Source organism: Poecilia reticulata, linkage group LG11 (genome assembly GCF_000633615.1).
Source record: "Poecilia reticulata strain Guanapo linkage group LG11, Guppy_female_1.0+MT, whole genome shotgun sequence".
NCBI lineage: Eukaryota > Metazoa > Chordata > Actinopteri > Cyprinodontiformes > Poeciliidae > Poecilia > Poecilia reticulata.
Window position 1 is genome coordinate 24,020,100 of NC_024341.1, and position 15,288 is coordinate 24,035,387.

Genomic DNA, 15,288 nt, shown 5'->3' on the forward strand with positions numbered 1-15,288 from the left:
TTTTGTTGTTTACATCCTTTTTTAAATTGCTCTGAGTTTCCATTGACCCAGATGTTGATCTTCATTTTATAGACAGAAAGAAGAGTCAGATGTTTGTGTGGATCTGCAGTGTTCCTGTCTTKCTTTGTGTATTTCCACAGATGGAAATACCCAAAGCTGTTGTTTGTTGTTTACAAAAAGTGCATTGGCATCTACTCTCCTTTTTCCATCAAATTTTTGTTTAGACATTTAAAAAAAAAACTTTGGTGTGAACAGYGTAGAACAAGATAATTAATAAGTTAGTCCCTGAATTACTTCACAAAATAGAGCTTTCAGAACACCCAAACGTGTGCCTCTAAATATTTCAGTATCATTATTGTTCTAAATGTTGCGGCGGTTAAATGTTTAGTGAAAATTTCTCAGTAGAGATTCTTTGAGTGATGTTTATGAGAATACAGAAAAATCATGTGTAGCGTWGCCTTTTTAYCCAGCATCCYTGCTTTCGTTCTAACGGTGCAAGCTTTTGCTCATTTAGCCACATATAAACATGACCTACCTGCAGTCAAAAACAGCACATTTCTAATGCAATATGCAGATCAGCTTTATGTCTGCAGGTATTTGAAATGTAAATTTTACAGAGAGGGGATAAAATAAATAGAGCTCTGAATGCTGTGCTGTAATTACACAGCTCTGTGTGATTTATTTTCTCCAAAATTCAACCCTAAAAAACTGGTGGAGGGTTGTTGCTTTCACAACCAAGAGTATCATTTTCTTTTCTTATTCGTTTCATTATTGAAGGTAAAAATATGAACTAAAAGTTTTATGGATGTTTTTGATAACACAGTTTATGGTTTCTGTTCATTTTAAATGTTTTGTTTTTTATTTGCACWAAACGTGAAACTGATTATTTTCATTCAGACAACCATTTTCCACTGCATAATTCTTACTTTTCCCTTACACACACACACGCACACACACACATATATGATGCCAGCAATGTAAACCTCAGTGTTTTGCCCAAAGACTCTCAAAACATGCAGCGTGGAGGCCAGAGATTTTTTTTAAACTGTCAAATGGCCACAATGTGTCTCAGACTACAGCTGCCCTCAGACATTTGGGATTTTATTTTACAATTTATTTGTCATTCCATTTGCACTGAATTTTTGCTTGGAGAGACAATGCAATGAAAGAAATGTTACAAAAGTGAAAATTGGGAGATATTTTGGAACTTGCAGTTAAGAATTTGACAGCCAATATCTTCTCAGAATTTTTAAGAAACCAAAATTGACATTTAGAAATACAACAACTACCACAATTTTTGCCACTCCTGGTTAAGATGAGAAAAAAGCCCTTTAAAMTAGCTGTTTTATTGCAGTGGTCTAACAGTTTCAACAGACAATAGAAAAATGTAATAAAAATAAAAAACTTTGTTTTTGCTGCACAAAGAAAAAAAAATGTTTCTGTGTGTTCTGCCTCGGCATTCCAGGCACAGCTTATGAAGGGCTGCCTTCATGTTCCAGGGCATTTTTTTATCCACAAAAAGAATATCTAGGAATGATGGCCTGTGTGATAGATTGTATTCAAGAGCAAACAGACACATTGRTWATTGATTACAGACATTTTGTTTATGGCCCAATCCATAGACTTAATAGAGTTTGGTTTTACTCTTCTAACAGAGTCCATTTGTTTTTGTAAGACTCCTGGTGTTTAAACTGCCTTTGAGAAGCAAACAGCCAGAGAAATAATAAAATAAATAGTTMTCTTCATGCCATATGTATATCCAGGGAAACATGTTTGGGAAGTTATGAATAAACAACAACAGTGTAATAATGCAAAAATGACAAAAAATATTCTCTCAAATTTATATTTTTGTAAATCATTGTTAAAAACAATTGTCTTGGTAGTGATTTTTTTTCCTTRACCTAAGTCTGATTTTATATTGTGAGAAAAGTGTTTTGAATTCTTTTTGTATTTTTTTGTTTTCTTTTTCCGTATCCTTGCTTTGGTTGCCAGTGAGTGTAGAGCATTTGTTATATAAAAAAACAAAGAATAAAATATTTTGCATCCACCATCTTTTGGAGTATAAAAACTTCCTTCTTCTAAAACTGGTTTTTCAATCATTATCTCATCTTTTAAAGCTTTGTTGATATCTTGACAAAGCAATTTTTCTCTGAGATAGATGACATGACAGTGCCAAACGTAATTTACTTCTGTCACTCACAAAGTAGCCTTTGCACTACCTTCCAATTACTTTCCCGTGTTTTCTGTCCAATTCAATACATCGCCCAACCAAGAGGACACTTTTTGCTTATTCATATGCTGAATATGACTTCTCCCCAGAATGCTACAGAGCATAGACAGTAACCCAATCCAAATATGACAGCTAATTTTTTTAATTAAATACAAAAGTGAAAAGAGCAGCCTAAATATGCTATTTTTTCTGCCATTTTAAAACAAGATTGTATAACCATCCATTTCCAATCAACTGGGCAACAATGTATAGGTATGCAGCCCTGTCCTAAACGCACAAAAAACGATGGAATAATAAAACAGATGACACGTTGCCACGACACTAAAATAATAATTTATCTAGAAATTGAAATGATGCCAGAGTCTAMAAAGATCATCCTGTGTGGTTTTCTAACATTTACCTTTAGATAATTAGGTTTCCTTGGCCTTATTTTATTTATTTAGAGTATTCCAGTTGTCTCCAGTGAGGGGAAATGGTTTAGCAAAGAATGGAAGACAATTGCTATTTTTCTTCTGTGTTGAGTCTATTGTGCATTGAATATTGTTTTCTTTACGTTAGTGCAGGAGATGTSAAACACATGACATAACCTCAGACACAATACACAATTTGCTTATTTGATCTGAGAAAACCCTGTTGATGTGATGAGCACTTGGGAGGATTCCTGTTGTCTGMCTGCTTTTGCAGTCACAGCAGGTGATGCTGTATCCTTAGAACTGCCTCAGGTGATAATAGCCTTAACTTGCTGCTTTTCTGCACAGATTTGATAAGGGATATATTTCCTACAATGTCATTGAGAGGATTAAAAATTCTGGGGGCTTAATTCTTTACTGTAAACCAGTGCGTAGATGTTTGAGGAATACWGGAATGATGGATTTGAATAGGAGTGAATTTACAATGATTGTTTGCAAATCACAAAAGAACTGTTCACAGATGGAAACCATGAGTTTAATTTCATGGTCTGCATGCTAAATCCTTTCTTGTACTGTGAGGAAGGGAGAACACAGATGGAATTATGTGCTTCTGCTGCCTTATTTGTGGAAAATGTTCTCTAAATAAAAGCGTTATTGCTAATTGACTGCAATAATTTAGTATAAAATACAGAAAGTCGTAAAGTATGGGCAAAGAAAATAAACTAACTGAGCTGTGATTAAAATGTGAAGAATTATATCCTGTGAGTAAGCCGCCATTGAATGAACATTCATCTCAGTGGCTGTTGTGACATTTGAATTCAAGCAAGCCTTTTAACGGATGTCTAATTTTGCACAGCAGTTATTACTGGAGTGAGATTTTGCTTTTTTATTTGAACAAATCTGAAGTTTCAGTCATTCTGGCTGAGTGGTGGAAGTCTAATCGACGTGGCACAGCGTAAGGAGGCGTTTCCAAGCCACACTAATTAACCCAAAGGTCGACTTATAATTGAGGATGGGATCCTCTTTAACTGGGGCATCATGAGACTGCGTACAGTGACAGATCCTGAGCCCGTGTTTCAGACTCATGTGCTTGATTCAGATGTCGTCTGCAACCCAGTCATGCACACCTAAAACCCTGTACATGGGAAGATGAGGCACCRTTCTCCTTTGCACAACCTCATTCTTTTTGATTAATGCAGTAATGGCCAGGGTAGAGAGCCCTATCACACTGGGGTTCAGAGTGTGTGCCTCCTGCGTGTGTGTTGGATAGTTTGAGCAGGAAATGTAATGTTTGTGTGTTTTYCTCCTTTCATCTCCCATGTGCTGTCGCATCACTCTGCCCTCAGTGTACTCGCCTCAGACACAGAGCCATTTCAGAATCGGCTTCAAAGGGTTTCTCTCTGCCACTAATTCCCAATTTTTACTTTCGATCTCATAACTTTTGAAGGGAAAATATTTTACATTTCTGCTCTTTGTGAACTTTCTGTCTGTTCTTAGCACTTGATGGTTTGTTTTACAAGTTCTTGTTGTTGTTGTTTCTTTATTTTTATGTTGTCTCTATCCAGCTGTTGTATTTAACATTTTTGAAAGAATATTAAAACAAGAATTGTTTTCCTCTACTTATTTCTCTTCACCATGCTCAATTTCATCATCCATTCCTTTCATTTTTGTTAAAACTACATTCTCCTTCCTCTCTCTTCAGCTTTGCTTCTCATGCTTCAGTGTTCTCTCWTAGGGGATCAAACACCTTGATCTCATGACAAAGAGGTGGTAATCCCCTTCTTTGCATTTTTTACTTAATTTCCCCTTTTCTGCTGTACTGTCTGAACTTATCTTCCCAGTTGTCTTTTCCATGTGTCCCTTCAACTTTAATTAATTTCAGTTTTACCCTTTAAGCACACTCACCCATCACCTCTCTGCCCCATCTTCTCACCAATTTGATCTTCTTTCCACTCCTCCTTTCCTTTTTCTTTCAGATGAGATTGATATGCTGGAGCGCCTCTGGCTGTCAGGAATTTGCCACAATGATAAGATTGAGGTATGATGTCTTATTCAAAGCTTAACTTAGTCTACTGAGCCATGTTCTGTGTGTATGTATTGATTAGTTAAGCAGTAAGATGTAACCATGAATTTCTCCAACCAATCACTTCTAGATCAGGCTGTCTATTCTCGCTGCAGTTTAGSGGAATTATCTTTGTAATTTCCTTCTTTCACTGCTACATTATTCTGTCCCTTCAGGTGATGAGCAGTAAGCTGGACATTGACAACATGGCAGGGGTATTCTACATGCTGCTGGTGGCCATGGGCCTCAGCCTCCTGGTGTTTGCCTGGGAGCATCTGGTGTACTGGAAACTAAGGCATTGTGTCAAAAGGTCTGGAGGGATGGACTTCCTCCTGGCTCTTAGCAGAGTAAGAAAGAAGAGATTCTTTAATAAATATTTTTTCTAATTTTAAGAATGACCTTTAAAGCCAATAAACTGTTGAAAAAGAGTCGTACAAACGTGGATTATTGCCAATCAGTGAATACGCTTTATGAATGTCTGGAGCATGTGCAATGTCTCATTATTATAACTGCAGAAAGATGTCATTTCAATCAAGGCTAACAGCATTGGTGGGTGAACTGTTATAACATGATCTATGACTTGGACAGTTTTAGTTTATTTCCTAGTATTTTTCATCTATTTTACAATAAGATGTAAAATGTCTTACAACTTCCCATCATTCCCCCTGGCAAAACTCATACATAGTACTCTAGGATAGTGTAAGAAAATAAGTACATGCACTTATTATACAAAGAAAACTTTAGGACTATTTCTGAGTTCCCAACCAATCAGTGCTGAATGTTGTTGTCACAACCTTGTGAACTTGCAAAGGTTTAAAGGACAGACCATTTTTTTCTCAGTGAGAGCAGGAAGAAAGCAGCAATATTTGCCAAAACCCAGAGCATTTAATTTCTCCCTGTATTTGAAAAGTTCATGTTCCATGTTCTTAATGCATCCCTGATCAAATATTCCTAAATTAAATAAATGAATAAATAAAATAAAGATAACCTCTAAGTTTTGATTTCTTTCTTGGCCAAACATAAAGTCAGTGTTTCTCAGTGAGAGGTCCAAATAGGCTAGCACTTTCTGCTATTTATAGTTCTTATCAGGGAAAACAGCATACACATTAGTACTGACTTTACAGTGCACAATGATATCTTTTCCCATAGTGTGTTGTCTTTCTAAGAATCATTGATTTAATGTTCTTGACTGAATTCCAGTTCACAGATTTCTAAATTAAACCATGATTTCAAATAYAAACTGCATACTGTATATTTCAATACGTGCAACAGTATGAAGTTCAGTCAAAGATGTTTACTGAATTTCTAATATTTTCATTTTAGATAAAAGCATTCATGTGTAGAAAGTAGTCTGCTCCAGCCAGTTTTAAAATATTAAAAAAGGAACAAAAAACTTTGTGTGGTGGCGCAGGGGTTAATCACAACCCACATATGGAGGCCCTTGTCCTCGACGCAGCTGTCGCAGGTTCAATTCCCGGCCTGGCGACCTTTGCTGCATGTCTTTCCCCGTCTTTCATTACCAACTTTCCTATCAATTAACTATCAAATAAAAGCCACTAGAGTCAATAAAACCTTTWAAAAAAAATAACTTTGTCTGGGAATCATAATAGAAAATAATCAAAGGTCTCAGAGTTTTTAATAGCTGTGACTCTGAAGTAGCTGATTTTACAAATTTGCAAACTATTGGCTTAAAARAGRAGCTAATCAGTGGAACAACCATTAACTTCTTTCCAGATTACTTCAACATTGCTGATGAATGATTTATGCAGGACCAGATGTTTTGATAAACCTCAAGATTAAAAATGTTTTGGGTTMTTTCCTGTTTTTAGAATGATTGGAATCAACCATGCTTATTTGTAATAATGTTTTCTGAAAGACCTGTTTCATGATAGAGTCAGAAAATAAAAAATAMAAAGTTTTCAGATGCAATCAAGATGTAGATTGCATGCAGACACATGTAGGCGCCCGTTTTATTGGCACTCGTCTCTGGCACTCAGCAGGGACAAGGGAACAAAGCCAAAATAAGTAGCAGCATTTATCTTTGGCATCATTTTAAGAAGAGCTTTAAGAGCCCAATGCAGAGTGATTACTCTGCTGTCTACTTTTTATGTCCRCAGGGTTTCTGTAAGTTAAGCCCAGGCAGTTTGTGAGGGGCTAACTGTGAAAAATTGAAGGTTGTTCGTAAGCAAGTTAAATAATTAASTCAGAAAATTGTATGAAATAAAACATAAAAAAAACAACACAGAAAAGATAATTTATTTCAAAGTGGAGAGATATATGGTGTCATCGTAGAGAAAAACTGAGTTATAGCTGCTCGGTTAGATAGGGAAGCTTTGAGATAAGAAGAGAGCAGAACCAGCAGGCAGTGAGACGGTTGCGAGTTTTGAGTGGYGAGATAGTGCAGCATAAGACATGTTGGGCTGGCAAAAAGGTTGTGCAGGCCAGAAGCAAAAAAGGGAATTAAACAAATTACAAAAACAGTACAGAGTGAGGTCAGAGGTCAGCTTGACAGCAGCAGAAAGGTCAGAAATATGAAGTTCAAATAGATACAGCAATACTGCTTTCAAACAATGTTTGTACCGTTTGTTTGAATGGCTACTATAAAAAATCTGAATTGAAATAAGAGTGAGAAACAGACGTGAACGTTGTCCTAAGAAAAGTGTTGACATGAGCCACATTGAGATTTTTGAAAGCTGAGTTTTTTAACACTAGAAGAAAAAAAGGAGCATTTTGACATTTAGAACATTTTCAGTTTTGCTTAAAACTTTTAAAAAGAACTGCTCCATGGCATTTGTGAAATTGCTCCTAGATAATGGGATATTTGAAATTTGAACTTTGACCTCGACCCCTAGAACCTTATTAAGAATTTAATGTCAAAAATGGTTGTTACTCAGCTTATTGTTCTATAGCCTTATCCCAAATCATATTACATTAGTTCTTCCTCAAAATGTACACATACATTCCCTATGTAAAGTTTTTGAGTGCTTTGCAAATGTATTAAAAATAAAAAAATCAAGAAATCACATTTACACAAGTATTCATATTCTTTTGCCAATGAAGCTCAACATTGAGCTGTTTCCACTGATCATCTTTGAGATGTTTCTATGGCTTAAATGGAATCTACTAGTGATAAATGCAGTTAGTTGGACATGATTTGGAAAGGCATACACTCGTCTATTTAAGGTTCCACAGTTTACAGTGCAGGTCAAAGGTTAAACACCAACTACGAAATKAAAGGAATTGTGTGTCGACCTCAGAGACAGAATTGTCTTGAGGCACAAATCTGAGGAAGGAAACAGAAAAATGACACTGTAGACCACTCTCAATAAACCATTTGGTCAGCTACATTGTGTTTGATTCTCAGCAGTCTTTTTGTTTGTCTAGTTAAAGTTATTAGTTGTTTTTTTTTTTTGCTGTTCATGTTATTTAGAAATATTGCAAGTAGATCTTCATTCTGGACAATTTGGAGTCCAGTTTCACATTTCTTCATTAATTCCCATCGTGTCAGCATACGTCCATTTTGATGGAAAATATCAAAGGGGTAAGCAATATGAAATAGTGAAATATTATACCTAATTTTCTTCACCTAAAGGTTGGTAAATGTTTATTAGGGCATATATAAACCTCTGCTTTTAAGTTTGTGTGTCTGGTTTCTGTCACTTCCTTGAACACAGTCAGCGACTTACCCTGATGTCCAATTTCACAGTGTGCAGCATCCTCTGCTCCAGGGACTGAGGTACTACTTCTGTCACTGGGAGTGCCAATTCATTTGTCCAGAAGGGCCATTATTATAGCCCCTCCATTAGATCTATATCCGGGTGGAGAGCAGATTTACAAGAGTCCTCATGCGTTTTATCATTATTATGGTGTGGATATCAAATGAGTCATCTTCCCCTATCATGTGAGGAATAATAGAGATTTTGTGATTTACATGACCACTCTGAGCTGCTAATTGAGTTCCATTCCTCTTCTCTAACGTGTAAATAAAGGAAAGAGGAGCACAGTGTCACAGAAGGGACGTAGTTATGTGACATAAATTTCAGTTGACTTATGTTTTTTTTTACGGGGGAGGAGGGGCTCAAAATTTAGGATATTTAACCCAGTTTTATGTTTTGGTTTAATTGATTGAAGAGTCTTTTTCAGACTTTTCAGAACCAGGTAGCGCAAAAAAGAAAACTAAGAGAACAAGGCTCCAGGAACAGAAAACAAAACAACTAAACCAATTTTCACCATAAGACAGTTTAAAACTTAAGACAAATTATTACATAAAATTGACACATTAGTAATTATTTTTTTACAAATAAAATGTTTTAAGTTTATGGGGAAMATTTTTTGAAGCAGTTGTCTATTCTTTCAACAGCAACAACATTGTACACTTTGGTAAAAGGTGATTTTTTTTTTCACAATAATCACATTAAATGTAGTTCTTGATTACATCTAAACTTTATTTTTGACCTGATTATTGGGGATTGGTTCAAATATTCAAATAAAATATATCTCAAAACTGTCTTTTAAAAGGTAGTTTTCACATTATTTATTACTCAGGTCAAAATAACTGTTTTTTTTTTCTTTTTTTTTCAAACCAAGGGTGTTGGCATCCCTGTTTTTCTGCAGTTGATATGTACATACAGTCTCCTTCTTTTCATACACGACTGCCTGCTGATCTAATTATGGTCCCTCTGTTATCTCTCCACCCAGGGGATGTACAGTTGCTGCCAGTTTGAGGATGAGACAGCGCCGGGAGGGAGCAAAAGCTCTTTACCTCAGTACCACTCTGTTACTACTATCCCCAGTGTCACCCAGCAACACCTTGTTACAGCCACAGTGAACAACACAACCGCTATCGCCATGGTGCAACAGCAACAACAGCAGAAGCACCTCCAACAGCAGCAAGGGCAGACCTATACCACTATGCTACCTGGATCACCAGCAGCTACAGGACACTCAGCAATGGCTCTGGGTCCTTCCAATAGCCCGTTATTGGAAGGCCCCATGCCTTGCTCCACCTTCCTGCCTCGTCATGACCGCAGATTGGCTGTGGTTGATCGCTGGAACAGGCCAAAGCCAGAAAAAGTCATGAGCGGAAGCAGCAGTGGAGGAGTGGGTGTTGGTGGGATTGCAGGTGGCATCACTGAACTGCAAGCACAGCAGCAGTATCAACAGAATCTTGGAACACATTGGAGCCTCCAGGTAGGGGTTCCTGGTGGAGGTGACACAGGGCTAGATGAATATAAGCGCTACTATGGTCCAATAGACCCAGAGGGGCTAGGGGCTAACTTGGACCAACAAGCAGGAGGTCCTCAACAGACTACCAAAGCCAATTCTCGAAGTTTTAAAGCCCCGGGGATGCCACGGCTGCCTCCAAAAGGCTCTCAGCAAGGACACCTAATCCCCAAGCCTCCTCCTCCACTCCCATCTTCTCCACGGAGGCCTCCCTTTTGGCGACGAGGAAGCCTTGCTCAGGCAAGGAGAAAAGGCTCAGGAGGTCCACTTTACGAGAATATTCTCCCTCTAGGGAGACGAGGAGGTGGAAGGTATGGGGCAGGTGATGGAGTTGGCAGRCGAGGACGCCGGCCTCCTCCACCTCCTCCGCTTCCTGTGCCCGTCTCCTCCCCTACACACACCCCTACTACTCCGTCGTCTCCATGCCGTTTCTACTCATCTTGCACCAGTGCSTCGTCTTCWTCCTCWTCKTCKTCKTCWTCMTCMTCATCTTCTTCATCCTCTGGGTCACTTTCTCGATCAAATTCCCCCTCATCATGCTCCAGTGAMWGCTCCTACAACTCCTCACTCAGTTTCCGGTACCGAGCAGGAGATCGTGATTTTATGGTGGATGATGATTATGACTCAGATCTTCTTACTGAGGAATCAAGCCTTCTTCTTGGGTCACGGAAGAAAATTCGTTCCCGGAGGATGTCATCRCGCTCACTACCATGTAGTCCACCACCTCCGCCAGTCCCTCCCCGAAAACCACATCCGCAGAGAAATTTTGGAAGAGAGAGAACCAGCAGTCAACTGGCGCAATTGCAGGAGTGGTGGGCATCATGGGGTGACAGAGAACGAGCGAGAGGAGGGACATCAAACAAAGATGGAGCAGTGAGTAGAGATGAGAAAAGACACCACAAAGAGAGAGAGCGGGAGAGAAAAAGGAGAAAGAAAGGACGAAAAAAGAAGAAGCGAGAGGAAAGGGAGAGAGAAAGGGAGCGTAAGCGCCGCAAARCAAAGAAGAAGAGGAAGAAAGAGGATAAGACGAGAAAAAGAGAGCGAAAGAGGGCCGATCAAGAGGTTGGAGATCCAGAAAAACGGGAGGAAGTCAAATCAGCAACACCAGATTTCCCAGCTTACCCACCATTGAGGCGGGAATCATTTCGGAAAAAGAGTGAAAGCTCTATCAGAAGCTACGGATGGAACATCCCTGGCGAAGACGAAAGGAAGGATAGAGATGAGAAAGAGAGAGATGATGGAGAAGAGAGTAGAGGAAAAGACAGACATCACAGGAGAAGAAACAGCAAGAACCATCCTAGCTCTAGTAAGGCTTCTACATCTGTCAAGTTCTGGCGAGGAGGTAATCCATCCTCTGATGCCATACCATCTGCCTTTCTGCCCTTGTTACCTGTATCTTCTAAAAGAAGGAAAAGCAAAAGCTCAGACAGAGATGCTGTGGGCATTGAGGGAGAGAGGAGGCCACTGCTGGGAAGGAACGAAARAGGTGAAATGCATTCCAAGGAGGGATTGTCTTTTCATGAGTGGGAATCTGAAGTAGAGGATGAGGAGGAAGATTCTGAGTCAGACAGGAGGAAAGTAGAACGTGGAAAAAGGCACAGAGGGGGCAGGACAATATCCGAAGAGGAGCGGGAACGTGATAAGGTAGTTGGGATATACTCTGATGACGATGGGTCTTCAGGAGAATTTGGGAAATTTGAGAGGTACTGGGAGGATCATGAAGGCAGGGCAGTGGGAGGAATTGGAGGAGGTGGTTGGTTTTTTAGCACATATCCCTCTAGGGATAAAGCAGGCAGTGTCAACAGCAGGGATGACCTCTTCCAAGAGCGAGGAGAAAGATGGGGAACGGCAGAGAGTGCGTGGGGATCTAGTGCAGGTGGGGGTGGTAGAGGAGAGAGAGGCTGGGGGTCAGGTTCACACTGGCCTCCGCCTCCTCTCACCCCACCTCCACCCCGTCGATACTGGTCAGTGGACAAGCTTCACATACAGGATGAGAAGAAAAGTAAGCGCAAGTCMAAGGACAAAAGTCGGGGGCACACTGCCTGCTCCTCCTGTCATTCACCTCGACACCATCCACGTTCCTCTAAATGGGCTCGTGTGACTTCACGAAGCCAGGAAGAGCTGTACCACCACTGCCAGAGTTTTGGTGGTCCCTTGAAACCAAAACACGACTCCTCATCATCATCCAAACCTGATCGACCACACAATCTTWYTAAATCTGGTAGCCAGTCAAACTTAAGCATCCAGCAAAGGACACAGAGAACAGAAAAGGATCGAGATCGWGGAAGACAACCATCCCCACCTTCGTCTCTCGTATCAAACTTGCCATYACAGCTCCCAGCCCTTCCAGCTCCTCCGTCCTCGTCTCACTCTATTCATGCTCCTCTCCCTACCTCCTCCTCATCTGTGTCCTCTCCCTCAGTGGTTTCATCTGCACCGGGAGCAATCCAGGCCTCTTCAATGGCTTCGGCAAGTGCCAAACTGCAGTACCAGAGACTGCGCTCTGTACCCCAGCCCCAGAGATTTCCTCAGTCTCCTCACTTACCCCTAAAAGCCAAGAGCCTTTGCTCACGAAGGGGCTCAGCTCATTTCTCCAGTGTGGAGAGTGAAGTGTGAATCTAAGCAAGACAACAAAAGCTCTACGAATGTCCTGCAAAGTTGACATAAAAAAGAGAAAGTGCAAATATGGCTGTGAGGCTTAGTCAGTTCAGCTCTGAGCCTGTTCCTTAATGTTCTGCACAAATGAACAAACAAACCAGAAAGCCAATCAGAGCCAGTGGAGTAGGTCAAGAGAACACAGGACCATTTTTTTCTTACCGTTGCCTCGTTAAAATTCTCTCATCCTGTGAAAGACAACAACAGCATTGACTTTGAATAATGCTAAACATTAGAGTAATCTGACATGAAAAGCATCACTAATACAGAAGGCATATTTGCTGTTATAAGTAAAGGATTTTGAAAAGGTAAAGCAGTGAAGTAGTCAGTGCRTTCAGAGAAATCTCAATACTTTCTGAGGGCTCAGAAACTTTATAGTACTGTATGCCCACTGCTCTCAGAAGCCTTTAACACTGAACACTGTTCTTATTTTTTCCTTTTAAACAAATTGCTTACCTTGATTTTCTTTTTTCCCAAACAAACTGTTTACACTCCCGCAGAACTGTGACGGCCACCTAAAGTATCTTTGTTGCGTGATCAATGCCTTCTCGTTAAGAGGGACAGGAGGGTGGTTACCACCTGTTTTTGTTTTTTCTTTTTCTTTGCTTTCTTTTCCCTCCAACTTTATTACCTCGTTCCCCCCTGCTCCTTTTTTTCATTTTCTGTTTCTATTTTTTTTTCTTGACTTCCTTTGTGTGTTCTTCACAAGCCAGTCTTTTTTTTCAGCTCTCTCGCCAGCTCCTCTCCTGTTCTCTCCTCTTGCCTCCTCTCTTTGATGTGATTAWTCTGTGTGTCTGTGCTTTTCTGTGTTTGTATTCTTGACAACAGGGTAAGTCAGCTGTGACTGATATTCTTCTGGCTTAATGAAAAGCTGAGTGCCAAACTTAAGTAGAGCTCAACATCAACATGTATAATGTTTCCAGCTGTGTTTCCTTTTATCTCGCAGAATATTACATCACCTCCAATACTGTATGTGCTCACACTGATGCAAACACACACACACACAACCCCACAGATGCTCAAACACATGTAAGAACTCACACACATTACCAAGTCAAGTTATCTACTCTCCTTCTTGAGCAATACATTATGCCACATTTGTTCTTGTTAAAGCTTTATACTTAAATACCATTTCTTTACTTCTGTGTCATAGTTGTTGTTGCTATTGATGGTGTTTTAAATGTCAAGACATGTATTAAATCTAATACAATGTAATCACTGTGCCATGCTACTCTAGCTTGGGTACACATAAAATGTTCTCACAACTACCTAACTACAAAACTGGAGGCAGTTTCTGTTCCCTGCCTGTTTTTCGACTGAATGTAAAGTCAGCCGCCAACATGTGTGCTGCACCATTTACTGTAAGACACTTGAAGATGGAACTTGTAGCACTTCAGAGGGTCTACATGCGTGGTAAAGAAACAGATGTTACGCWGATGCGGGTTATTGTTGACGAAACGGGGTGAGCAACAATATGTGAATCTTGTGGAGTTCTAAAGAATTAGAGCTGCCATTGATTGGAATTGAATTGTCTTTTTTTTTCTTGTTAATTTTTTCTTATTGTTTTTTGTTGACTTTATTTTAGTCTTCAAGTTAGTGCCAAGGCTAGAGAACAAAAAAATAATACTTTATAAAAACGTATTAAACCACTTTTGCTTGCCATCAACCAAAAGACATGTAGTTAAGCAGCTTGTTGGTGATTTACAGGTTGTTTGACTTTCTAGCCTTATGCTAATTGCTCCTGTCAAGTATGAGTAAGAAGGTATGTTAATRTATTATCAGAAAGTTATTTATTTACCTAGGAGTACATTTAGTGCCAGAGCCGTTTTGATGTCACAGGGAAGATGCTTGTGATGTGATAAGTGTTGGGTCTAAATAAGAGTATATGGGAGACACAATGGAATCTATTGTGATATTTTGTTAAAAATATTAAAAAGCATTTCTCATCTTGTAAATGTGTGATCATAAGACATAGCTTTTTATCCATGGCATGGCTGACACAGTTACTACAAGTTTCAGTTCCTTAAAAATTAGGTTAAATTTAAGAGTTTTTTTGGGTTTTTTAAACCGGAGGCTGGGCATCAGCGAAGCGGTGGGAAAAAGACAAAGGTTTTATTAGTTGCCGAAACGTCCTGAGCCATCTTTCCCTAAAACTCTGGTCAGCTCATGTTGATCGCCTGGAACTGCATCTGAGCCATAATTTCATTTAACTGAAGAAAACAAAGCAGAGACTAGCTTTTTAATATAGATATTGTCATATAGAGTTTGTCTTATTTTCATTGAGATAAAATTATTTATATTTCATATATGTAAATATAACTGCCATCATAAAAAATGTAAGATGTTTCAAAATGTTCATCTGTTTAAGTAACAATAAAAAAGTCTCAATTTAAACCACACTAAGCAGATACAGTAGAATGAAATTCACACACGTAAAAACTGAGCCATTCTTTGCTTTGCATATTACAATCAACAGCCTTTTGATAAACTAAGCAAACATGGGGGGGTCATGCCTCTATGCACTCACAAACCAAGCAACCTAAATTTGACTCCAAACTAGAATTAAAACGTATTTGGCTTGATGTGTGTGAAGGCTGTCGCAAAAAAACTTTRATGTTAGTCAGCATTATAGATATGTAATTATACAGGAGGTCAGTTGCACAACAGCTAGTGAAGGTCTGAACGTAAAGCTTGAGTGTTTGCTTAAA

The 15,288-nt window shown here is 39.2% G+C and overlaps 1 protein-coding gene across 1 annotated transcript in view; it reads left to right on the forward strand.

The window, feature by feature from the left end:
• Window positions 1-15,288, forward strand: part of grin2da (glutamate receptor, ionotropic, N-methyl D-aspartate 2D, a) — a 185,484-nt gene extending 170,196 nt beyond the window's left edge. The window contains exons 17-19 of the mRNA XM_008422705.2: window positions 4,617-4,678; window positions 4,879-5,049; window positions 9,401-15,288. Coding sequence (XP_008420927.1) covers window positions 4,617-4,678; window positions 4,879-5,049; window positions 9,401-12,541 — 3,374 coding nt within the window. The 3' untranslated portion in view covers window positions 12,542-15,288. The remainder of the gene's footprint in view (window positions 1-4,616; window positions 4,679-4,878; window positions 5,050-9,400) is intronic.